This window comes from Triturus cristatus, chromosome 2_1, assembly GCF_964204655.1.
Source record: "Triturus cristatus chromosome 2_1, aTriCri1.1, whole genome shotgun sequence".
In the NCBI taxonomy this organism is placed as follows: domain Eukaryota; kingdom Metazoa; phylum Chordata; class Amphibia; order Caudata; family Salamandridae; genus Triturus; species Triturus cristatus.
Genome location: NC_140581.1, coordinates 585,620,417 through 585,646,238, shown reverse-complemented (window position 1 = coordinate 585,646,238; position 25,822 = coordinate 585,620,417). Strand labels below are relative to the sequence as shown.

General features: G+C 46.2%; 1 protein-coding gene across 3 annotated transcripts in view; it reads right to left on the bottom strand.

Moving 5' to 3' along the window:
• SLF1 (SMC5/6 complex localization factor 1) overlaps window positions 1-25,822 on the bottom strand; it is a 557,620-nt gene that overhangs the window by 462,150 nt on the left and 69,648 nt on the right. For all 3 annotated transcript variants that reach the window (XM_085632479.1, XM_085632478.1, XM_085632480.1), the window contains exon 4: window positions 24,227-24,458. In XM_085632479.1, the coding sequence (XP_085488605.1) occupies window positions 24,227-24,458 (232 nt within the window). The remainder of the gene's footprint in view (window positions 1-24,226; window positions 24,459-25,822) is intronic.

Genomic DNA, 25,822 nt, shown 5'->3' with positions numbered 1-25,822 from the left:
TCTAAAGCACACCAGAGCTCTGGAGGGGGATCTTGGAGACTCACGGGGTATAAGGCAGAGGCCAATCAGCAGAGTCCAGTCCAGATCCAGTTGCAACTGGTCAGCTGGGTAGGAAAAGGTCTCTTGCAGTTTTGCTTGTGTCACTGTAGCTTTAGCAGATTACCCCTATGACCCTAGGACTCCCATTCATTGCCCTGGGTAGAAGAGAGAACAGGCTCAGTTCTTCAGAGTCATTCACTGCTCTTCTCAGCTCACAGATATTAGGCTCAGTCCTCTTCTGATCTTACTCCGGTCCAGGAGTATTCTGCAGTGGGTGCCCAGAGATGCCACAAACCAGTGGGTGGGAGTGACTCCTGGGCACGCCCTAACCAATTAGGTAAATGATTTCAGGTCAACCTGTAGGAGATTGAGTTTTTGAATGGGGGGGGGGGGGGGGGGAAGAGGTGATAAACACAATCCTTGTTGGGGTGAGTCACTAAATTTACCTGTGCTTAACTCTGGTAGCATGGCACAAAAGCAGTCAGGCTTAACGTAGGGGCACTGTGGTATTTATGCAGCAAACAAACAGCAACAAAGTGAAGAAAAACAGGGCAAGAAATATCATACACCAATTTAGAAAAATAGAGTAAAGTGTAATAAAACGGGAGATTTGCAATTTTAAAGATTTAAGTAAAAGTAGCGTCAAAAAACAGAAAGCGCTAACTGTGAGTATCTGGTCGCGCTACCCTGGGACAGTTACAAGTTCAGACCGACTGCGATGGGATGCCGGCAGGTTACAGGGATCAGGTTAGTCCTGCTGAAAAAAAGTTACCTTCTCAAAGTCCGGCACACAGAGTTTAAAACTTCCGGATTTCACAGGAGAAATTCAACCCATCCAGGACCTGGGGAGGCACCTCTAGGGGAGAAGGAACTCACTACAGCAGAGGCCAACAGTGCTCAGGCAGGTTCAGTTGCAGATCCAAGCAGGGCCAGGGTCAGTTGCAGGTCCAGGCAGGGCCAGTTGCAATAGGTCAGATGGGCAGTTGCAGGGATGTCTCTGGAGCTTGAAGTCTCCCTGTAGCTCACAACAGGAGGCCAGTCAGCTTGGAGTCACTCTGGTAGTCAGATTCAAGGAGATGGTCCTCTCTCCTTCAAGTAGCAACCCTATCCTCCAGCAGCAGGGCAGTCCTCTGAAGAACAAGCAGGCCTCAAGCAGCTGGGCAGCACTCTGAGAAACAAGGCAGGTCTCAAGAAGCAGGACATTCCTCTGAAGTACAAGGCAGTCCATCTGAAGTCTCCCACAGGTCCAGGAGTGTACTCATGAGCAGCTCAGAAGGTCCAATGTTGATATCTGGTACCTTTTGAAGTGGGGGAAACTTCTAGTCCATCCCAACATCTGGTTCAGAAATGTTCCTTGCTTCCCCTGCCCACGCTCTAAGAGATCTAGGATGATAAAAGGATGGTGTCAAGTTCCATTGTGAGTATGCTGGAGGCAGGGAACAGCTCCGCCTCTCCCATCCTGGTGGGATGGCCCTCTCCTAGCTACAACCAGGTCCTGTTGTTCACTGTCTAAGCCAATATGCATTCCCATTGGGGTAGCAATTAATAGGCCTAGGCAGCTAGAAACTCCTAGAAGCAAGACTGGCACCCAGTGCGACAATGTTTGTTGGTGCACCCCAGTGACCACCTCCGTCATGAATTCCCTCACTACCACCTTTTAACTGTGCCACTCAGGTCTCCAGAACCACTCACTCTCAGATGCATTTTATTAGTCTTATAACACCACTAATACCAGTGTAGTGTGTCAGAGCACTTTACATCACACACACATTACACACAATAAATCATACGTATGATTCATTGTATAGGGAACGTTAGATAAGACAGAAGACTACAAGGTGTAGGAGTCACATGTCGTCCATAATGGTAGGTAGTAGCGTTTAATACTGCTTGGTCTGGAGAAGCACAAACTCAAAATTTAAAATGTAGGGGGCGTGGCCAACCATCATGGCCGCGAGGACGTGACTCCGACCGGCTTCGCGGTGAGTCCCGCAAGTTTGTCCTCTATGGCACGCGGCAGCCGGTGAAAACATACAGGGATGCCGGTGCCCAGCACGATAACAAGGGGATAAGACTGGGAGCTCCACAGGACGGAGAGAGAGCTCATTCTGAGCCCAGACCGAGACGGCAAAGCTGAAGAGTGAGGTCAAGATGGCGTGGCGGCCGGTGGTGGCTAGACACTGAGACAGGGTAACTTCCCTGTCGTCCGTAGCCGCGGTGGGGGCCTGCCATGCAAAGCTACCGCCTGGGGGGGTGCTCCCAACAACGCCGATGCTGAGAGGCGACCGGGCCTGGGTCACAGTGAATCCTGCAGCGCTCCTGGTGCTTCTACAGGCCGAGGGGGTAAACAGCCCACCCCACAGCACTCTGACCAGGTGGGGAGTCACTGATGGGTAGCGGAGGGCGAGAGGAAATGACAGGCTAGCCCTGTACTGTTGGTCTGCCCGCAGAGGGAAAGGTCAGACCTTGAGATCTTCCTGAGCAGTTTGAGGGCCCTTGCCTGACCATAACATGGTGCCCTGGGAGCTCCAGGTGCTGCATGTCACCACAAGAAAGGTTTGCTCGATAAAAGGAATGACTAGAGCTGAGGGGCCAGCACGCTGCAGTGGGAAGTGGGCCCCACCAACTATACAGAGCACCCTGCGATTCGGCGGGGAGACCCGGGAGGGGCCGCCGCCTGGGTCCACGCATGTGCTGCTAAAGAGCACTTCCATATGGCCAACTTGAGATCGCAGTGAAGGACCTCACTGCGCACCAGAAAAAAAACAGCCCAATAAGGTCTCCACTTATTTTGGCTCGTCCAGGCCTGGTGTGGGCGAAGAGGAGGAGAACCCAGCAGCCGCAGGGATGGCACTCACTCGGGAGGACCTACTGGCAACTCTGAGGGAGTTCAAGCAGGAACTTAGAGAGGACATCAAGGCGGACATAGGTGCCTCATTTGACTCCTTCAGAGCAGAGACGGGAACAAAACTAATCGCAACCAAATATGCCTCAAACCAATTGTCAACATCATTACCCCACAACAAAGTTCGGCACTATATCATTGAGAATGTGGGCGCTCCTGCCTCCATTGGGCACTGCGGTAATCCTGCCACCACTGTTGCTGGAGTCTGAGATCTGTTTGGCTTTCAATTCCAACTCTTGCTTACTCATTTCAAGAGAGAGCAGAAATGTACCCTCCTCCGGTGCCAGCTTCTTTTCCTCCACAGCGCTGTCAGTCTCAACCCTCTCCTTCGCCAAGACCCTCTCTGACTCAGCGTTCTACCTTGCCAAGGCTCTCACTGCCTCAGCTTTTCTCTCCTTTTTAGCCCTCTTGGCAACAGCCTCTTCCATTTTTTAGTTTGGCCAACTTCTGCTAGAGCACCCTTTCTGCTTTCCAGTTCTCTTGCTCCTCTGGGGGCAGGTTGCGGGAGGAGATACTGCTGCCTGCTTTGGATTTGGCAGAGGACCTCACTGCAGTGGGCCCTTCTCTCTCCTCTGGGGTCACAATCAGGCAGTTGTCATCCTTTTTCTTCTCCAGCTCCTCCTCAAAGTCCACCTCCTCGTTCTCTTCTGCTGTAAACTGTAACTGGCGGACCTCCTCCCATGACCTGAGGACCTTCTGGAGCTTCTGTTTTTTGGAGGAGCTGGCAGCTTCCTCTCCCTGTAAAATGCTTTGAGCTCTGCCACAGTGTTTCTTTCCAGGATAAAGAGCTCAAACTCCATGCATGCAGCAGGAAGCGTCACCGATGCACAAAGTCAGGGAATAAATTAAAGTGAATTTGGAAAAAGCAAAAGAAGCCAATCAAGGAGAATTTAAAAAGAGATTGGATCTTGAATCAAGTTATTTATATGGGATTTTAGTGTTACACAAAATCACTGGGTGGTACTGCACAAACACAAGCACTGAATCACAACACTGACCACCAATCTAAGAAATTGTTTTTTTGATTGACGGGGGTGAAAACCCTTTTCAAGCAACAATCACAATACTTGTAAGGGTGAGCCACAAAAGTCACTAAATTATACTGTCCTTAACCCTCTGGTAGCTTGGCAGAAAAGCAGGCAGGCTTAATTTAGAGGTACTTTGTTTAGAATGTATGCAGCACACAAAAAGTAATAAAGTGAAATATCCCACACCAATTTAGAAAAATAGAGTCAAATTTAATAATTTAAATGAGACCAAACAGCAAAAATTCAATCAGGAAAAACTGAGATATGCAATTTGAAATGTCTAAGTACAACTAGCACCAAGGAGCAGAAAGCGATAACTGTGGGAATCTGGTCACACTAGACAAGGGCAATGTCACAAGTTCAGGCCGACCACGAATGACTGCAGGACCAAGTTAATCCCAATGAAAAGTTACCTTCTCGAAGTCCGGGTGCAGAGTTCAAAACTTCAGGATTTCATAGGAGGAGCTCAACTGAGCCAATGGTCCAGGGCCCGGGGGGGCACATTTAGGGATCAGGAACTCACTCCAGCAGAAGCCAGCTGGTCTCAGCCAGGTCCTGTTGCAGGCCCAGGCAGGGCCAGTTGCAGGGAGGCCGCTGGAGCTTTCTGTGTCCCAGTAGCCCACAACACAAAGTCAGACAACTGACTCTTAAAGTCGCTCTTAGATAGTCCTAGGTTCAAGGAAATGTACTCTATCCTTCAGGCAGCAAGGCATGCATTAAACTGGGCAGTCCTCTGAACAATAATGCAGGCCTCATCAGCAAATCAGTCCTATGAACTAAAAGGCAGACAGGTCCAGGAGGGATCTGATGAGTGTCTCGGAGGGTCCAATATTTATATCTGGTGCCACCCTCTGAAATGGAATAAACCTCTACTTCAACATCTGGTTCTGCAAGGTTCCTTCCTTCCCCTGCCCAGGCTTCAAGAGGTCTAGGGTGACAAAAGTCTGGTGCCAAGTTCCTTTGTGAGTGTGCTGGAACTAAACCCTTTTAAATGTAAGTGGGCAGGGAACAGCTACACTCCTACAATTCTGGCAGGATGGCCGTCTCCAAGCTACACCCAGACCCTATTGTTAAATGTCTGGATCCAATACGCATTCTTGTTGGGAGAGCTATTAAAAGGCCCAGGCAGTTGAAAACTTCTGGAAGGCCTCAGAAAGTCTAGGCAGGAAAATGACAACATTCTAAAAGTGGTATTTTAAAAATTGTAATGTAAAATCCGACTTTACCAATAAAGAGGATTTTAAATTACAATTCATTTGAGTCCAAACATGATATTTCTACCTGCTCTCAATCAAAATTAACACAAATGAAATGTAATAAGGTAAGCAAACCAAGGAGTTTATCACTACCAGGACATGTACATCTTAAAAATGCGTCTTACTTTTAAAAAAATGCAATATACTCTGCCCTATGGGCTGTTTAAGGCCTAATTTTGCCTGGCCAAAGTTCAAAACTGCACTACAGGCTGCTAAGGCAGGCCTGAGACATGTTTACAAAGCTACTTTTAGTGGGCCCCACAATGAGTGCTGCTGCCCACTAGTATCTTTTAATTTGCAGGCACTGAGCAGCTGTGGTACCATATACAACGGACCTAAAAGTAAATTAAATGTAGTAATTAGGTGAAAACAATTGTACCATGTTATAGAAGGAGCGCACAAGTACTTAATCACTGGGTAGCAGTAATAAAGTGCACAGAGGCCTAGAAGCCAATAGAAAAGAGTTCAGAAAACAGGAGAAGTGGTGAAGGCAAAAGATATGGGAGGTACCCCTTCAGAGAGGGCCACATCCACCCACCCTGGTCATATTCAAGATTGCAAAAGTCATCGGCCACATTAAACTTGGGCCTTGTCGGCTTGAGGGGGTGGGGGGGGGAGGGAGGTGTGTGTGTGTGTGGTGTGCCATGGTTATCCTAGAACCTTCACACATCTAACACTAAAACCCTTTTTGGGGCAGTCACTGTACCTCGAATAAACATAGAGACAAAGGTCTGGTAAATCAGAAGTAGGGTTTTCCAGCAACCAGATAATGGATACACAACAATTGTTTTGGCATCCTTTTTCCTTTCCTTTTGAGTGTGCCCCAAGGTGTTGTATGTAAACCCAGACCTGTCAAGCAGGATTTAATTAACACTGTCATGTTAAAAAGGATGCTCACAGCCCTATTCTGCATATTCTGTCAGATTCAGAGTAATTATCTCTACCCATTTAGGCATTTAGGTCAGGCTGGTTTTTGCACCTGGGAGGCACTTTGCATCTCTTTCACACCTATACAAATGCTAACGACTTGCTGGCAAAAGTGGCAGAGCAAATGAAAATCTAGCTTTCAGGAACTTCAGACTGGGAAACGTTAATTTCCTAAATGTTACTTTTCCTTAATAGTTATTAAAAATCTGTTTTCACGATTAGAATAGTTTTTTAAAAACTATTAAAAATAATTGTTTAAGTATTTTTCTAGGTAGTCCTGTTCCCAAGATATGGTGCACAAGTTAATTACGATATATCTGTAAGAAACATTAGTTGGTTATAGGTTCCTTACCTTAGAATTACCCCCAGGAGTCAGACTGGATCCGGGAAGTTTTTTCGTCAGCAGTACCTCTGTGCGTCAGAAGGTGGCGTCGGTCGGCTCCGCTTCTGGCATTGGCGTCGTGGTCGCCGGAATGATGTTGCAGTAGCTACTTGACATCAGTTCTGTACACCAGAAAAGCTGAGCCATGCAAGACACTGACCACTGGTGCACAAAACTAGAGCCCTGAAAGGACATCCTTAACCCTAAAAATCAGTTCGCAGAATGGGGAGGGTGGGTGGGGTGGTAAGGAATCTATAACTAACTAATTTTTCCACAGATATATTGTTACTGAAGCTAAGTAACTTGTGCATCTGAAAGAAACACATTAGTTATAAATTCCTTACCTTAGAATAGATACACCAGCAATACCAACCCCGGTGGTGGGTCTGCGAACCAAGTTCACACCAGAAAGTCCTGGAGAACAGAACGGCCAAAGAAGCCGTCTCTCCGGACTTGGCTGTCCAGACAGTAGTGTTTCATAAACGTGTGCAGTGATGCCCACGTTGTTGTCTGACAGATGTCATGTAGAGGAACTCCTCTTTCCAAGGCAGTAGTGGCTGCCGTTGCCCTGGTTCAACGGGCGCGTAGCCCCACTGGAGGCTCCTTTTTAGCCAGAGAATAGCATGCTTTTATACACAAAACGACCCATCGAGAAATGGTTTGCTTGTGTACAGCCCAACCTTTCTTGGCACCCAGGTAGCCAACAAAGAGTTGGTCATCCACCCGGAACTGTCTTGTGCGATCCAGATAGAAAGAAAGCGCACGTTTTTGGTCCAGACGGTGGAGCTTCTCTTCCTCTTTCGAAGGATGAGGAGGCGGAAAGAAGGTGGGCAAAGTGATAGTTTGCCCGATGTGGAAGGCAGTGACAACCTTGGGCAGGAAGGACGGACGAGTCCTAAGGACAACTTTGTCCGGATGTACAGAGAGAAAAGGAGGCTTAGAAGAATGCACCTGGAGCTCACTCACTCGTCTGGCAGAGGTGATGGCCACCAGGAACGCAGTTTTGAGAGTTAAGAGCCTTAAAGGACAGTTGTGAAGCGGCTTAAAGGGAGTGCACATCAAATAAGTTAAAACTAGGTTCAGGTACCACTGAGGCATAACGAAGGGAATAGGAGGAAAGAGATGAGTTATGCCTTTCAAGAAGCGACTTACAACCGGGGACTTGAAAAGGGAAGGCTAATCTAGAAGCCAAAGGAAGGCAAAGATGCCTGAAAGATAGCCCTTGATAGTATCCAGAGCAGAACCCTGCTGGGCTAGGGAAATAAGAAACAAGAAAACTTCAGAAAGAGGAGCAGAAAGGGGATCCACTGCCTTTTCTGTGCACAATGCCACAAACTTGTTCCACCGGCAGGCGTATACCGTCTTAGTGGAGGGACGCCTGGCTGCCAAGACTACATCACAGACTTCAGGAGGCAGGTCAAAAGACGTCAACTGCTGCCGCTCAATCTCCACGCAAGGATGTGGAGGCTGGACAGGTTCGGGTGTAGGACCGTCCCATGCTGCTGCGACGGAAGATACTACCGAAGACGCAGTCTGATCGGAGGATCGATGGTCATGTTGAGCAGCTCGGGTTACCAGGCTCTTCGTGCCCAATCCGGGGGCCACAAGAATTACTTGGGCCCGGTCCGCCTGATCTTCCTCAGCACTCTGTGCAGAAGTGGTCTAGGCGGAAAGGCGTAAAACAGACCACAATTCCACTTGCGGCGAAAAGCGTCGCCAAGCGAGTGCCACCTTGGAAATTTCAACGCGTAGAATCGCTGACATTGCGCGTTCTCTTCGGTGGCGAATAGATCTAACCAAGGCTCTCCCCACTGTTGAAAGAGACCGTGCATCACCTCCGAGTGAAGACGCCATTCGTGATCCATCATGCACCTGCGGCTGAGTTTTTCCGCCCTGGCATTCAGAGAACCTGCCAGGTGTTGAACCACCAGGGATATGCCCTGATGTTCCAGCCATGTCCAGAGGCGGAGGGCCTCTTGACATAGGGTCCACGACCCCACCCCGCCCTGTTTGTTGCAGTACCACATGGCGGTAGTGTTGTCCGTGATAACCTGCACTACTCGTCCTCGGACAGAGGGAAGGAATGCTTTCAGTGCAAGAAGAATCGGCCGGAGCTCCAGAAGGTTGATGTAGAGCCCGTACTCCGCCAGAGACCAGAGGCCTCTGATCTCCGCCTCTCCCATGTGGCCGCCCCATCCCAGAAGGGATGCGTCCGTCACCACAATGTGGTCTGATTGGGGAGGGGAGAGGGATCTGCCATTGATCCAATCCAGGTTTGTGAGCCACCACTGTAGTTGTCGTGCAGTGCCCTCCGAGATCTGTACACAATCGGACAGCTTCCCCTGATGCTGCACCCATTGAAACTTCAGGTCCCACTGCAGAGCCCGCATATTCCACCTGGCATGATCAACCAGCAGGATGCAGGAGGCCATGAGGCCCAGCAGCCTCAGAGTCATTCTGACCGAAACCCGGGATAGAGGCTATAAGATCGGAATCATAGCCTGAATATCCTGGACTCGCTGTTTGGGAGGATAGACCCGAAACCGCGTCATGTCCAGAATCGCTTCGATGAAGAGGAGCTTCTGAGAAGGAACCAGGTGTGACCAGCACGTTGATGGAGAACCCCAGTGAATGCAGGAGGTCGGCTGTAGTCTGGAGGTGGGAGACGACTGCCTGGGGCGAGCCCACCTTCAACAGCCAGTCATCAAGATAGGGGAAGACTGAAACCCCTGATCTGCGCAAATGAGCCACGCCCATCGCCATCACTTTCGTGAACACCCGAGGGGCACTGGTAAGGCCAAACGGGAGCACGGTGAACTGAAAATGATCGTGGCCTACCGTGAACCGTAGGTAACGCTAATGGGCTGGCAGGACGGGGATGTGAAAATAAGCGTCTTGCAAGTCCAACGGTCCCATCCAGTCTTCTGGGTCGAGTGCAGACAAGACCTGAGCAAGTGTCAACATCTTGAACTTCTCCTTCCGGAGGAAGCGGTTGACGTCCCTGAGATTCAAGATAGGACGCAGGCCCTTGTCCTTCTTGGGGACCAGAAAGTAGTGGGAGTAACAACCACAACCTACTTCTGGGACAGGGATGCGCTCGATGGCTCCCTTGGCCAAGAGAGCCGTAACATCCTGCTGGAGAAGGGCCAGATGAACCTCCGACATGCGGTGGTATCTCGGTGGCATGGCGGGAGGGGTAGTCTCATAGGGGAGGGAGAAGCCCCTTCGGACTATTTGCAAAACCCACCTGTCCAAAGTGGTGTGCCAGTGGGGGTGATGGCAAATCCTGCCGCCAACGGGCGTTTGATGGGCCTGAAAGGACAGACTAGGAGGGTTTGGAGGCTGCTGCAGAGGGGGGCTGGTGGACTGGCCCACCCGCTGGCCTCCGGAACCACGACGGTTGTTCCCACGTGCCCAGCCGCACGAAGGTTAGGTAACCTGCTGCGGCCGGTGGCTCTGGGCGGGACGTAGCGTGGCAACCCTTCCGTAGCCACGAAAGGGGCGAAGAGCAGACTGCCCAGGGCGAGTGGAGAGGCCCAAGGACTTGGCCGTAGCCCGTGAGTCCTTGAAATGCTCAAGAGCGTTGTCTGCTTTGTTGCCAAAAAGGTGACGGCTATCAAAATGCATGTCCATCAAGGTGTACTGTACATCCCCTGAAAAGCCAGTCGATCTCATCCAGGCGTAGCGAGGAAGCGCTACTGATGTTGAAATGTTCCTGCCCAGAGAGTTGGCGGTGTCCAGCCCACAACGGATGGTAAACTTCGCCGCAGCCCTCCCGGTGGCGACAGCCTGGGAGAGCGTTGCCCAGGCCTCCTCCGGACACTGAGGCAGCACCTGCGCAACCGTATCCCACACCGAGTGGGAACAACGGCCCAAGAGACATACGGTGTTTACCGACCGCAGTCCTAAGCTGGCGGAAGAGAAATTTTTCTTTCCAAGATGGTCCAATCTTCTTGGATTCCCTTTCCGGTGAAGTGGTAGGGAATGCGCTCTTGGAAGTGGAGGCTTGGACCACCAAGCTCTCCGGGGTCGAGTGTTGGGAGAGGAAAGTGGGGTCGCCCGGAGCCGGGCGGTGGTGTCTGGCAATCATCCTGTCTACGGAAGTCCCAGAGTTGAGCCTGGACCACGTGCCCAAGAGGACGTCGGTGAGGCCTCACTAAACGGCAGCAAGGGCTCTAAAGAGCTCACAGCCGGTTGAAGCACCTCTGTCAGGAGGTTATTTCTGACCTCCACCGTAGGAAGCTCGAGGTTGAGAGCCTCGGCAGCCCTACGCAACACCACTGCGTGTGACACTCCCTCCTCCGTAGCCACGGTAGGAGGAGACAACATGCCAAGGTCAGGGGAGGTGTTCAAACCACTGGCATCCCCCAGTTCCTTTCTCCAGTCCTGTTCACTGTCCAACTGGTCATTTAGAGAGTCACCTGACCCCTCCCAGTCCTCCTCCTCCTCATCCTCTGGGTGCCATTCTGGTCAAAAAGGGACCCCAGGAGTGAACAGGGGCACAAAAACCCCTCTCCGCACCGGATCCGACGTCGGGCGAGGCTTGAAACCGGGCATCCCTCGTGCACCAGGAGTCGAAGACTCGAAAAAGAAGTCGACAAAAGTTGAGAAAAAGTTAATCAATAAATGACTAGAGGTATGGCTCTTCCCTGAACTGCGCTGGCTGGCACGGAAAAAGAAAGAATTCACGTCAACACGCGAGGGCAGCGTCTAAGTAGCTACCACGACGTCATTCCGGCGACCACAACGCCAACGACGGACACGGAGCCGAAAGACGCCACCTTCTGACGTGCAGAGGTACTTCTGATGAAAAAACTTTCCGGATCCAGTCTGACGCCTGGGGGTAATTCTAAGGTAAGGAATCTATAACTAACGTGTTTCTTTCAGATATTAGAATTTTAATCTGTACTACATAGGACAGCAAGGCCTGCCAGAGTGAAAAAATAGCTTTTGGGTGCTAGTCACTATAAGGAAGTGTTAACGTTAAATTCCTGCAGGCCCTACTTTTAAATACTATGCACACTGCCGTGTGGACTACAAGGCATACATAGGGGTGACTTAATATTTGAAAGGGAGGTTTTGACCAGTCAAAAGGAGATATTGTGGCAGGTCAATTTGTAGTGTTTAAACTCCCACAGTCAGACTACAGTGATTTGCCTGAAGCCATGTTTTACACTATTGTTGTAGGAGATGACACAATAGATGTTGCAGTCCACTAGTGGCATTTAACTTACAAGCCCTGCATACACTTTGTACAATATACTATGGATTTATATGTAAGTTAAATATACTAATGAGGAATATAACAATTTCATCATGTTAAAAGGACGAGCACTTTAGTCTTGATCAGAAGGGGTAAAGTGCACAGAGTTCTATAGCCAGCGAAATAAAAACTGTCAATTCAAAAATCAGGGGCAGCACCATGCAAAAGATGGTCATTCCTACAGTTACAATTTTGAATTACAAACAATAAAAATGTGAGAAGTGTTAAAACTCTCAATGGCCAAAGGTTTAATGGCTGTATTGCCTGTGGAAACAGACCTTGTGCAGTCTGTAACTGGTAAAAGATGTAGTGACTAGCATTCTCCTAAGCCTGTTTACTTGAGCAACATAACAGATAATACAAACATCCTGTGGTGCATGGGACCCAAACATCAATTTTCAAATCCAGATACGTCAATCTAATACATGGGTCCAGGGATTGGTATTAAAAAAAGCTGTGAATTACTTTGATGGATGGCATCAAGAGATGTGCCAATTTTAATTTAAGGCACAATGACAATGCCAGACATCTTTTTAAACCACAACATTTCTGAAAATATTATAAACAGGCACAAATACAGAGCGGGCATAAATACAGAGTGGGTAAAGCAGACTTCTCTCACATAGCCTAGGACTGCCCATTAATTAGTGTTTTCTTGATGTAAGTGACAAATATCGAATCATCATCTTTCTGTGGCTTACAGTACTGACGGTCATGGCATCGCTACCAATAGGCTACCTGAAGTTGGTTTTCTAGGAAGTGTCCTTGGCTGGTTTAATTTGCTTCTGGGTGAAAGCAAACAATCAGTTGCTTAAGAGTCTTTTACCCTGAAACCCAGAGAACTCAGTTGTGGTGTCCTATGGATATCAACTTTGCACCTTTTTTGTTAAATGCATACGTAGCCCCCAGTGAACCTTTTCCATTAGTAGGTGCTCGATTACACATTTACATTGATGACACCTATTTGATCTCAACATTCAACTTCTGGGGCCCAAGAATACAAATCCCTGGTCATCTGCTTCTTCCTCACCTGGTGGTGGATGTCGACTAAGTTCCTTAAGCTCAATCCCACTCTAGTTTCTGCTCACCACTTAAGATGTTTTCTCTAGTAAAAACATTGTCTGACCCAGGTCATGGGTCCACTTCCTACACTAGCTAAAACAGAGCACAACTAGGCGTGTACATTAAAACTAACCTTTCTTTGGATACCAGGTTGCTAAAATGGCCAATCTTAGCTGCTTGCAGTTAAAAATGCTGAAGAGTATGTTGCCTTTTTATTAAGCCTCATTTGACTATCCCATAGTCCATGCCCTTGCTCTATAGAGGAGTCATTATGGCACCTCCATCTTCAAACACTACTGCAGCTTCTTCAAATGGTGCAGAATGCAGTAGTCCACTTAAATACAGGACTTTTCAAACATGAGTGCATTACTCCGATTTGCCACGCTTTATGCTGGATGCGAATGCGCTGCAGGGTCCTTTTAAATTACCAATCACAAAGCAATCTAACAGAACACCACTAATTTTCTGGAGACTAAATTCAAGCACACATTTCAGGAATGTTCTTATAGTTTATCCATTAAGTGATTCCCTGTGTGCTAAAAGTCAGAAACAAATCCTATAACTAAATGCCATTTGGACTGTTGACACTAGACATTGGAACTCTCGCCCCCTCTTAATGAACGTCCAATTAGTTTGCTTACAGTCAAGAAACTTTTTAACACTAAATGCTCCCCTATTAATCTATTATTTCACTCCAATGCAGGGGTTTTACTTGTTTCTGTTTACATGTTATCTGTTCATTGTGTAATGTTTTTAATTTGCACCAATGCCAGATAATGCTAATTTGAATTACAGACCTTCTATAGACAGTCCAGTCTACTAACCCAAAGAAGCACAGGCTTCTTGTGCTTTGGCTCAATCCCCAACTTATGTTCTCTGGGGTCTTCTTGCTGCACAGCTCAGAAGACTTCTATACACTGGTAACGAGAACTGTGAAGCATTGAGGTGTCCCATCTCTGGGGAAATTGGCTCAGTAATACAACAAAGGAGTAAGGCAACAGCCCAATAAAACGGTACTATGAAAACTTGCCATGGACCTGTCAGAAGCATCCCAGTTTTAGACTTTGGGTGTTGTAGTACATATTAAAGACTGGAGTAAGCATAGTGACCTGGAAGCAATCAATCAATCAAAAATGTATTGTTTCAGTTAATTAAAACCATTACACTGTATCCCCTGTATAAAAGAAGTCAAATGTAAAAAAAAAAAAGGTAAAATTGCTTAAAAACATAAAAAGCATTTTGTTGTCCCTTATTAATATTCAATATGTACAAAGATGTATAGTACGATATTAATGAATCAATTAATAATAATTAAGTATGTACAAGAATATTTAGTAAACAATTAATAGTTTGGAGCAATACTTAGTCCATGTTCCACTGTGGCATTGAAAGGATACTTTTCAGACATGGTTCTAACTTGGCATATGGCCTCTCTCTCAGTTTTTAATACTTGCGCATGTAAATTGGGGAACTTTATCAGTTGACAGTTCATTAAGGTGTCAGTTGGATCCAACCCAGCTATGATGGCTGATCTGCATGTCCTTATTCTTCTGGTGTTCATTGCATTTTTTTAATAAAGTGACACGTGCTTTTGAAAGTTTGGGACATATAAAGACTGAAGTCCTCTTTGCTGCTGTTTACTGATGTTGATGCACACGCAATTATTGAAAACACAGTATAAAAGTAAGTCATAGGAAAACAATATTCATTCGGGCTTCCAATCTTCTTTAATTGTCAACAGAATACGTTTGAGAAACACGTCAAAGATAACGTTCCAATGTGAATAAAGTTGTTCAAAGCGAAAATCCCTGAAGTAACCGGACCTATAAATCCAACAAATTATTATTGAAACTCAACGCCTCGTTCTTGCAGTCACGGAAAGAACCAACATCTAGATAAATGAACAAACTCACCCCCGCAGATTTTCAAATCTCTCTCCGACCCGAGTACAGGTAAGTGTAGGCGGCGAGGTTGCAAAGCAGGCATGTATTTAAGGACATCAAAATCAACAAGGTGACTTCCATCATTAGCCTACTATGGACTCCTTCTTAGAATAGTGTATTAAAGTATACAAACGTGACCTACTTTTGGTGTCTTGTTTGACTTGATTAGTCTAATACGTAAATACTCTCCGTAGGGCGTTGGAGTTTACGGTTGTGAAGTTAGACGTCAAACATTCGATCTGATCTGTATCGGACAACGTGGAAGCGGAGGTGTTGGTTAAATTCATTGATGAAGGTGAGGAAAGAGTTGTTTCAGATTAGTGGTATTAGGGTATTACCTCATTAATCATTGGTTTGATGCAGTTGCAATATTTAGGACTTTACAGTATTTTTTCTGCATTTTTAATTTCAGGGGTTTCACATCAATATCGACAGATATCACGATTATTTTGAAATTTGAAGGACCTTAAATTAAAATATATTAGGAGGTAAGATTGGGAAAGCTTTAATGGGGTATTCGGATTATATGATTGACCAGCTGATTGATCAGCTTATGCCTCATAGCTCCTGCAGTCACTAATACAAGGTTGTTACTTTGTAAATTATTTTAGAAATCTTCTGGAACAAGAACTAAAAGGTACTAGTTTATTAATATTGGGGGTCGCACTAAGCATGTTTATCACTAGGGAGGTGACACCGTAATTATCATATACTGACACCGTATTCAGTAGGATTGTCTATTGTCTCCCAAGGATTATTGGGACTTGTACAGTAAAAAGTACAAACTGTTTATTGTGTACTATTGCATGTCATAATAATACCACAAAGCAGTCTTAGAAGTCTGTTTCAAGAACTGAAGATCTGTAAAAGGACAGCTTTATTGATATGTTCTTTGGCACTTTACTCTACACTGGTTTGTTGTATTTTGGGCTTTTCAAGTTATTGTATATACAAATATTGTAGAATCTATTTTGTTATTTTGTTACTTTCAGCCCTGAGGAAGTCGTTTGGGTTAATCCCGTTGGCGACGAAACGCGTTGGGAGTGGAAGATTTTATTGGGAATTGGAAGACTCTGTTGACAATTAAAGAAGATTGGAAGCCCGAATGAATATTGTTTTCCTATGACTTACTTTTATACTGTGTTTTCAATAATTGCGTGTGCATCAACATCAGTAAACGGTTCTATCAATCTCTGATTGAGCTTTTGGGGATTGGGGTGGTATTCCCTTAGTCTGATAGCACCGCTGATACTTGTGGGGTCAGTTACTATTATTGGGAAATCTTGTAGGAGTGCTGGGCTTTTCCCTTACACCCAAATTTACAATCCTCTTTGCTGCTGTCACATAGTCTGCACTCTTTCGGCCCATTGTGGACCCATGTTGGCTGACCCGCAATGGATGGTAATTTGCCTAATCGCATGGTCAGTTGGAGCTTACGATGGACCGAGAATATAATATTTAGGTATGGCGCTGGGCTAAGGGTCTTATAATTAGTAATTACCATCCAGGCATGCGTTCTCTTGCTGAAGATATTTTTATCAACTAGCAAAGAGTGGAGTTTTGCAGATTTATTTATGGCTTGTTTGAAGGATGAGTACGACCCGTTGGTGTTCCAAAGCTCTCCTGTACAGGTTGCTAATAAAGCTTTTTGTAAATATTTATTATAGGGTGACTTTTTTTCCTTCTCCACTTACTCCCACAAAGCTTTATGCAAATCAGATTCTACTGTATTTTGTTTCAGTCTGTACCATTGCCTAATGGTTGCGTACATCCTCCCTAGTGTTTCGTTAGTTATGCCAAATTCTAATCTCACCTGAGCTGGAGACGCGGACCGGTGGATTTGAAAACCCTTTAAAATATTGAAACTTAAAGTTTATTTAGCAGGTCAGCGTCTTTCCCGTGTAGTGCAATGCTGCCATAAGATAACGCTGGTAGCATTTTGGCTGATACTACAGCTAGTAAAAGTTTGAACGATGGCCCCTTTAGTTTTTTTGCTGGGATCCTAAAGGCAAACGATAGGGTGTTTTTTCTCTGCAGCATGTATGCTTTTTGCTCTCGATGGTTTAGCCTGTTGTGGATGTAAAACCCCAGGTATTTATAATTAGAGACTTCCTCTTGGTTTTCGCCCTCAAGTTGAAAATTCTGTTTAGCCGTCGGGTATCTACTAACTAGCATTATCTTGCTTTTTGATGTAGTTATCTCTAGCTTATTGTCAGCAATATATTTCAGCATACCTGTGAGCAAACTACGCAGGCCGATCTTTGTTAGGCTCATCAGGACTACATCGACCGCATATGATAGGTGGGATAATGACAAAAGTGCCCAGTTGAGGTGGGTGGGAGTTTATCTTGTTGAGCTTAGGAGCCAGGTCCACCTTAAAAAGTTTTAAAAGGTGCAGTGCCAGCACACACCCTTGTTTAAGCCCTTTTGTGGTGATGACCTTCCTTGATAATCTTGAACCATTTCCCAGTTTAATCCTCATCCATATATTAGAGTAAAGGAGTAATATTCCTCTGAATATTTTTCCGGGGATTTTCCAAGCTTGCAGCTTTTCCCATAGGATATGACGGTCCACACTGTCAAAAGCCACCTTTAAATCAACAAAGCAGAGGTGCAGTTGTTATTTCCTCCGTTTGTATTTGTTGGCGATCAGCGAGAGTGATATGATCTTTGTAACTGTCCCAATTCCTTTTCTGAAACTGTCTGACTGACCGGTATCAGTTTTAGCTTGTCTGACCAGGTGATCAAGTCTACCAGTATCAACGACATGCAGTAATTTGTGTCTAGATCCAGTAGTGCAATTAACCTGTAATTGGACGGGGACGATCTATCACCCCCTTTGTAGATCGGTGAGATTACTGATCCTTGCCAGCTGGGCGAATTTGCTTTATTTTCTCCACTTCTTCAAATAATTTTTTTGTCTCCCTCCCCAGAAGTCTGGTGCAAGTTTGAAGATTTGCAGGAGGATTCCATTTGGTCCTGGAGTCCCGGTTCCTGGTCTCTTCGTGATTATTCGTTTTATCTCCTCTAGTTGGTAGGCTCAGCTTTCGGGTATGGCCCTTGAACCACTGGAACTCATCACAACTCCATTCCTTTGTACTTCTTCTGCTTTCGGCGCAGTGATAGGGTAACGGGGCGTATTGCTGTTAGTTTTTTGTTTAGAGAACATGTCACTGTTCTTTTGTTCCACTTGATCTTGGACATTTACTTGCTCCTTCTCCTTGCCTGCAAGAAAGTTCAGGAATTTGATGTCTGTAAATCTTTCTGTTAGAAAAGTGGCCCAGTCTTGTTCTTGTCCTCACATCTTTTTTTACATTCCCATTTCTTCTTTTTGTATTCTTTCCTTAGGTTGTGTATGGCTTCCCAACCTATCGCGCTCAACTCAGTTCTTTTTTTTTCCTTTAGAGGTTTTTTTTAGTTCTCGTTTGAGTTTAAGAGCTTCAATCGGTCTTGGCGTATTATTTTTGAGTCTCTGGTCTGTTTTGATTTGCTAATCAGGATTGTTATTAGTTTGTCCGTAAAGCTTACCCACTCTTGTATCTTGTTTACATTACTTTTCACTTTCCATTTTGAACCCCTGTAATTTAGCTTGAAGTTCATTGATGTTCTCCGTTTCAAGTCAATTGATAATATGCTTTCTACTGCTGTCACGCTAATCTGATACGTGGATTTAAGCTAAAGTGAGTATGTTGGTACGAGTGGTCGCTTTTGGTTGTGAATTCGATGGCAAACTGGATAAGAAAGGGCATTAATGGTAATGATATTACTGTATAATCAAGCCTTGATTGCAATTTCCCTCCGAAGTAAGTATACATTGGCGAGTAGTCTTCAGGAGTGCTGCCATTTATTATTCTCAGGCCCAGGTATTTAAGTGTTTTCACCAGTTGTTGCCCCACTAGATCGGGGCGAGCCGATTTGAACGGATATTGGGGTTGTACATTTGAGGACTTATTATCTGCTGCGAGTTTCTCGTCCTCTTCTGGTGTAAAAATTAAGTTTGAGTTGAAATCTCCTGTTATAATGATATCCCAGAACGGATTGGTGTTTCGCATGTCGGTGATTATGGTTGTTAGAAAGGCAATATGAGCTTTTTTTTTTCTTTCGCCGATGGATGTACATAGGTGTTGATTAACAATTCCACTCTAGATTCCTCCTTTGCTGGAAATGAAAATTTTATTAGTTACATAGTTGATCCATAAGAAGCTATATGTTCTGATTGGATATTGATTGCTGTTGATACATAAACTGCTAGCCCGCCTTTCGGGCGTCCGTGCCTCTTGTGTTTCTCAGCTGGTGTGCTGAAGTGTATAAATCCCGCAAGAGGCAGCTCCTCCAGTGCCCATGTCTCCTGAAGGGCAATTATGTCACAAGTCACCCAGTCTTGTAAAGGTCTGCCATTTTCTAGCCATTTCTTCGCTCCGGCTATGTTCCACGAAATAAGGTGGAAAGTCCCTTCACGGTGCTTCATTGCCTGTTTACCTAATGGTCAGTTGCCTTTCTCTTTATTCAGGATTCCCGGGAGCCAGCTCCAATTGTCGATGTCAGGCTCTGTAAATGCCTTGATTGATTGATTTGACTTGGAAGCACGCATAGTGTACGGTCACTCGATTTGATATGATCAAGGCTTTTTGGTGTTAAAAACAAAACTTCAATGAGTGCCAATTAAATCGCATCATAAACCAAACACACCAGAAAGGTTTTTAGGGTTTCCTGAAACCGATTTGATGTTCAAGCCTCCTAATCTTCAGTGGATATTATTTCCATTGCCAGGGTAACAGTTATCGAAATGATTTACCTCTATTTCGTTCACACTCAAACTGGGACAGTAAAGTAGGTGTGAGAGATCTTTAATAGAAACATAAGTAGAGAGAACAAAGTTGTGGTTATGATATGATTTACATTCCCTGAAATCTGTCACTTGCAGCATAAGCGAGATCCCAGAGAGCAAAAAAGTAAACAAAAAAAAAGGGGGGGGGCTGTGACTACTTGAAATAAAATACTATCATGTGCATAGGAGTCCAGCTCCCACACTCTGGAAAGAAGGAACTGCCATTGCTTTTCTTAAAAAACAGTGCAAGGCCGCGGCTGTTGTGTATCATGCTGATATTCGGGGAAACTTCCGGTTTATATATGAACCCCCGGAAGTCCACTCTGTGGGTACTGGGAGATCAGGGCGAGCTCGGTTCTTGGGCGTCGTCTGTACAGGTGATACAAGGGGGCCTGAAGTATCTTAGGGTATACCTATCCGATTCTCCCGCCACGGCCTGGGAGCGCAAACTTGCGCCTCTGTGGGAGCGGGTGCGCGAGGACGTTAAGACCTGGTCCCACATGCCCCTGTCCATCTATGGCCGGTCAGCCATTTTCAAGATGGTGTCGCTCCCGCGACTATTGTATCAGTTACCAAACCATCCCTATCCGATTCCCACGCGGTGGTTTCGGCAGGTGAACTCGGTTCGGGGACAGTTTCTTTGAGAGAGTGGCACGGTTAGGGTGGCTGTCCGGACGTGCTTCCTTTCTACGTATTGTGGGGGGCTGGCAACCTCCGATATATGGTCCTATTATGCTGCATCGCATCTACTTGTCCTTAATGAGTGGTGGTATGGAGATAGGGCCGACTCGGCATACGCCGTGGAGCGGCGCTGCATGGGGGATCACTCCCTGCACACTATCCTTTACTCTGCCCCGCTGAGACGTCCTCTTCCACCTGCCATGCGGATGGTGTTTCAGATTTGGAGGCAGGCATTGCGAAAGATGGGATGGTGGAGCAGACTGACTAAAGAGACCCCGCTGTGGCACAACAGCTGTTTTCCCCAGTTGTTGGGCCTCCCCGGGTTCCGCAATTGAGATAACATCGGGATCTCTACTCTGGGTGATGTTATGCGTGGCACGGTATTGAAATCCTTCCAAGACATCCAGACCGCTTTTCAGATGCCAAAGACTCAATTTTTTAAATACTTACAGTTTCGGCATGCCATTGCTCCCAGCCTAGAAGGCATGTACTCACTGCCGGAGTTTAGTCCGGTGGAAGCAAAGATTTTTATGGGGGACCTTCCTGACCACAAGATCTCCAAAATCTATCAATCTCTGGTTACGCATTGTTGCCCCTCTTTGCAGCGTCTGCGGGAGGCCTGGGAGGGTGATGTAGGTCAGATAGAGGAGGAGGACTGGACAGAAGCTCTGGCTTCCCCACGTGGAGCGGCTATTGCGATGAGCCTGCGACTCATCCAATTTAAATATCTTCACCGGGTTTACTTTACCAGGGTTAGGCTCTGGAGGGCGGGCCTGGTGGCTTCCCCGGAGTGTCTCCGTTACGGGCGGGAGGAGGACACCCTGATACATACCATATGGCACTGCACGGCGCTGGCTTGCTTCTGGAGGGGGCTACTAGCTTGTCTCAAGGAGATTCTGAGGTGGGAGCTTCCGCACTCACCAAAATTAGTTCTCCTCCATGTGATGGAAGGAATCGGGGGGAACATCTATAAGCGACATCTACTGCTCCTAGGCTTCACTTTAGCAAAGAGAGATATAGCTAGGGCCTGGAAGGCGCTGGTTGCCCTATCGGTCTCGTCCTGGAAAAACGGCCTAGACTTTAGTAGGGTTTTGAGCTCCCCATCTTTGAGGCTAGAGGGTGCCCTAGGACGCACTATAAGATCTGGAGGCGCTGGGCAGATTATCGGGGTCTGGAGCTGGAACCCCCGAGGGGGGATCGGGGTCGTCACCTTGATTTGCCTGTTGACCTCTCCCGTTCCGTGCATTTCCCTATGTGTGGCTTACGATAATGGTATGGTGGCTGTTGCGCTTTTGTGTGGACCGATAGCAGCCTGGGTCAGCTATATGTTGTTTCGGAATATGGAGACGGTGCACTGGGGGGTGGGGAGGGAGGTGGGTAGTTGGTTGGTTGGTTAAAGGAATTGATTCTATTTGTAACGCCTTTCATATTCTCCTGCTTTTCATTATGTAAAACGGTCAAAGTCATTGTTTTTTTTTTGTGTCTCTTATGCGGCAGTTGTCTCTGGGATTCAGAGGTCTGCATTATATGTGCTATTTTGACAAATAAAATCTATTTTAAAAAAAAGAAAAACAGTGCAAGGTCCCTCTCAAAAGGTGGAATATCCCAGCGTTATATAGGGATGCAAATAAGCGGTACCAGTTGTGAGAAGCTGGCCTGGTATATGATGTACACTTATTTAAGTGGACACCTTGCACCAGTCCAGACAACCCTTAAGGTGAATTAAGACGTCTTAGACAATCTTAGAAGGCTCTCTAAGTAGTAGCTGTGGAGAGCAGCCTTCAGGCTTAGTCCAGAAGGAGTGTAAAGCAGCTTGTTTTACCAGTATGCAATCTTTTAGTAGAGATTAAGTGAAAAAGAACCACACAAAGTATTATAAAAATATATATTTAATATATAATACTCTCTAACACATAGAAGTATCTCCTATCCAGAGATATGCACAATGCACACAATACTTTAGCAAAGAAATGCAGTATATAGCACGAAATACACAGTGGACCCAGGGGAGGACCAAACCATTTACTAAGAAAGTGGTATAAGAACCACGGCTCGGGTCAAGACAAGTTCGCGAGGACGTAGAAGTGCTGGGCACCCAAGGAACCACCTAAGGTGAGTCAATATGGACCCCACGGAGAGAATGTGCAGAGTGGAAACACGACCGCGTGCTTCGTACAACTCTACGTGTAAGTCGCGGTTGGATTTTTAAAGATTAGGGACCCTTCCCAGTGGACCCTGAAGAAACCCCTCGGAAGACAGAAGGTTGGAGAGACACCTCACCCATGGACATCCTAGTTCCCACGTTACCTACACCAGGGAAGCCGGTTGCATATGTGTAAAGTGGTGTCGGAAACCGCCGTCGAACCCAATGGAGGACTTCAGGAAAGTGCCGCTGCTGGAAGATGAGAAAGTGTCCAGTGGAATCTGCAGATGGATTCAAGATAAGAAGTACCTGCGAGCAGAGGGGACAGAGTCTATGTCACCTAGGAGAGACCAGGAGACTTGGAAGATGAATGCCCTACGATGTCGGGTGTTGCAGAATGGATGACGATGACCTTGACTCTGCAGGCTGGTACCGGAAACACTGAGAGCCTAACGGAGGGCTCTTCCAGTGCTTTGAATCATACCTCCCACACCATTTACGGTGTGGGGGTATGATTCCAACATGTTTGATACCAAACATGATAGGATTCGTTGCAACTGTTTTCGAGATGGTCATCACATAATGATGCGGTATCCCTCTATATAGTATATGGCTGCTTCACTGATAACCCGGTTGAATGGACTCTGTCGGCTGTAGGGGTGTCCTGCTCATGCAGGGGCACCCTCTCACTTAGAACCAAGCACCCTGCCTTCGGGTTTACAAAGGCCTGCTATAGGGGTGACTTATAGGTTTTAAGTGCAGTGACCCTAGATATAGGAAACCTATATCTTTAGTAAGTGGTGCTAGCACCAGCTTACATAGGCTGAAATAGCAGGCCAGTAGTTCCATTTTGAATGGTCTCCCATGGGTGGCATAATACATGCTTCAGCCCATGGAAGACCTCTGGGATACCTACGCCCTTGGTACTTAGTACCATATACTAAGGACTTCTAAGGGTACCCCAGTATCCAATCTGGGGTGTACCTAAGTACTGAACACAACAGTTTAGGGAGAAAGCAGATAGACTGGGGTCCTGATTAGCAGGATCCCAGTCAGACTAGTCAACAACAGCTTAACATCAGGCAAAAAAGTGGGGGTAACCATAGTGGCAGATCCTACTTTCCTACACCAGTGCATGCTTAATTATTCCATTCATTGTTCGGTTCATATGCAGTAATGTTTTTATGTTTCGAAGTAAACGTACAAATTAGTTACTCAGGTCGTACACGGTCAATATATGACGAAATTGTTTAACCTTGTTTTGGCCCACATAATTAACCAGGGTGTCGTGTTTTTACGTGCTACCGAATAAAGAAATGATCTTCCAAAGATTTCTATCAATTAAATGGCTGAAATGTCGTTTTTAAATACATTAATCTGCTAAGTTTTAACTTCTTATTGAGACCCGGGTATACTTTATTACTTGAACACCAATGCACACTTTATGGCATTGCCTAATATGTACAATTACATACACCTAAAATTGTCTATAAATTTTACAATCATAAAGCTATTGAGATGTAATCAATCTACTTCTAAACCCCTTAGTAATTTAAATAACTAAGACATTCAATAAAACGAACACATACTATCCAGGAGACACACAGACACAATATCCCTTCACCCTCCTACTCATGTCCCTTATTGCAATTATTAGAGTGAGTGACAGATGTGCTTCGTGTGCACAAGAAGAAGCTATAGCAGATGTACCACATACAATTACGTAGTGCTTTTAAACAACTACATTTTCAGAAACCCTCCAGTCTTACCTTTGAAACGCATCTCTTCGTTTATCGCTTTCTTTGATGAGGAGCACAACTTTCCATCCGTGGAATGCACCAGGTGAGTCAGTAAGGCTTAGCTTTTGACGCCATCTTTTGGGCGCAGATTTAACCTGGGAGTATTCTTCAAATGTACAGCCCCATTCATACGTCGCTTCGTCAAGCCATCTGCCACTTTTTACACTATCAATTACATATTCCTTGGTGACTACCCATTTTCCTACAAAACAAAAATTGGGAGTTAAATATACTGAAAGAAAGTAATGTCAATGAATGTAAGGTTACAATTTGAAATACACGAGAAGAGACGGAGCTTCCCTGTTTTTCTCTATTTTTAGGAGACGTCCTCTCACCTCTGGAAGAAGTTTACGAACACACTGAGAATTCAAAAGTGTGCAACACGTGGAAAATGGGACTATAAAATGGATCAGGGGCATTAATAGACAACACCAACTGTACCACCCTGGCCTGGGCTTCTTCGGAGTGACTTTTGGCACTGCTGAAAAGACGAGTTTTCTTCGGAAGATTTAGTACATGTAGCTAAGAACGATCACATAAAAATGAAATAATTTCACCATGCTGGACCCTAACTGCCCCTTTTATGTTGCAATTAAACTCTAACACCTCTGCCTCCAGAGGCCTTCGTAAAAGGTCGATGAGCACATTGCAACCACTTTTACCGAATCCATATTTAGTACAAGAAGCCTTTAGTGCTTGGTTAACTAGTGAATATATTGTTCCTGGGCAAGGCCGAACGCTAAATAGCGCGCGCCGCCATTATGGCGGTCGGACCTGTCCCCGGGGGAAAGGAAGAGGTGGGAGCACTCCCACCTCCCCCTAATATGTCGTCCAATAGGCGGCGTCCTGCGGGGCGTGAACCGGAAGCACTTTAGTGCTTCCGGTTCACACGGGCATCCAGCGTGGGGGTCCGGCCGGTTTAGACCGGCCTGGCCCCTGTGCCCCCCCCTTTAAAAGGGGGTGTGGGGAGCAGAACAGTCTCTTGTTCTATGCTCCCCACGGGCACAGCACCCAGGTCACCAGCGCCCGTAATGTATTTGTACATTACGGCGCATCCATGAAGGGTCCATTGGTTTGCCACGGAATGGTCCTTGACGTTTTTCCAAATTTGAAGCGTGACTGCTTTTTTCTGGGCATTACATCTAAGCATTCCAAGCCGGGGTGATGTCACGTCGAAATACTCCAAGTGTTTGATGTCAGTCTCGCGAGGCGCATGCCTCAGTTTAGTCACTTACATACAGTATCAGTACTTGTAATGTCACTCCATCCCAGGCCTTAGACCTTCGAGAGTTCCCTTAGCAAGCGTGGGCGGTTCCAACTGTGAATTAGGAATCTGTCAAGTAGCTACAGGAGTCTGTTGTCAAGTAGCATCTATGCGCCCGTCGCAGAAACGCGTATGCATTGAAAGCTGTTTATGGCACACTATAGCTCTGCACCTGTGTGCCGGTGCACCTTCACAAGATAGGCCTGTGGTTTGTCACACAATACCTATGCACCCTGGCACTCATACACTCGTGATCACTTATATATTGTATCACACAGTATTTCGGCACCCTTGGCCCTAAA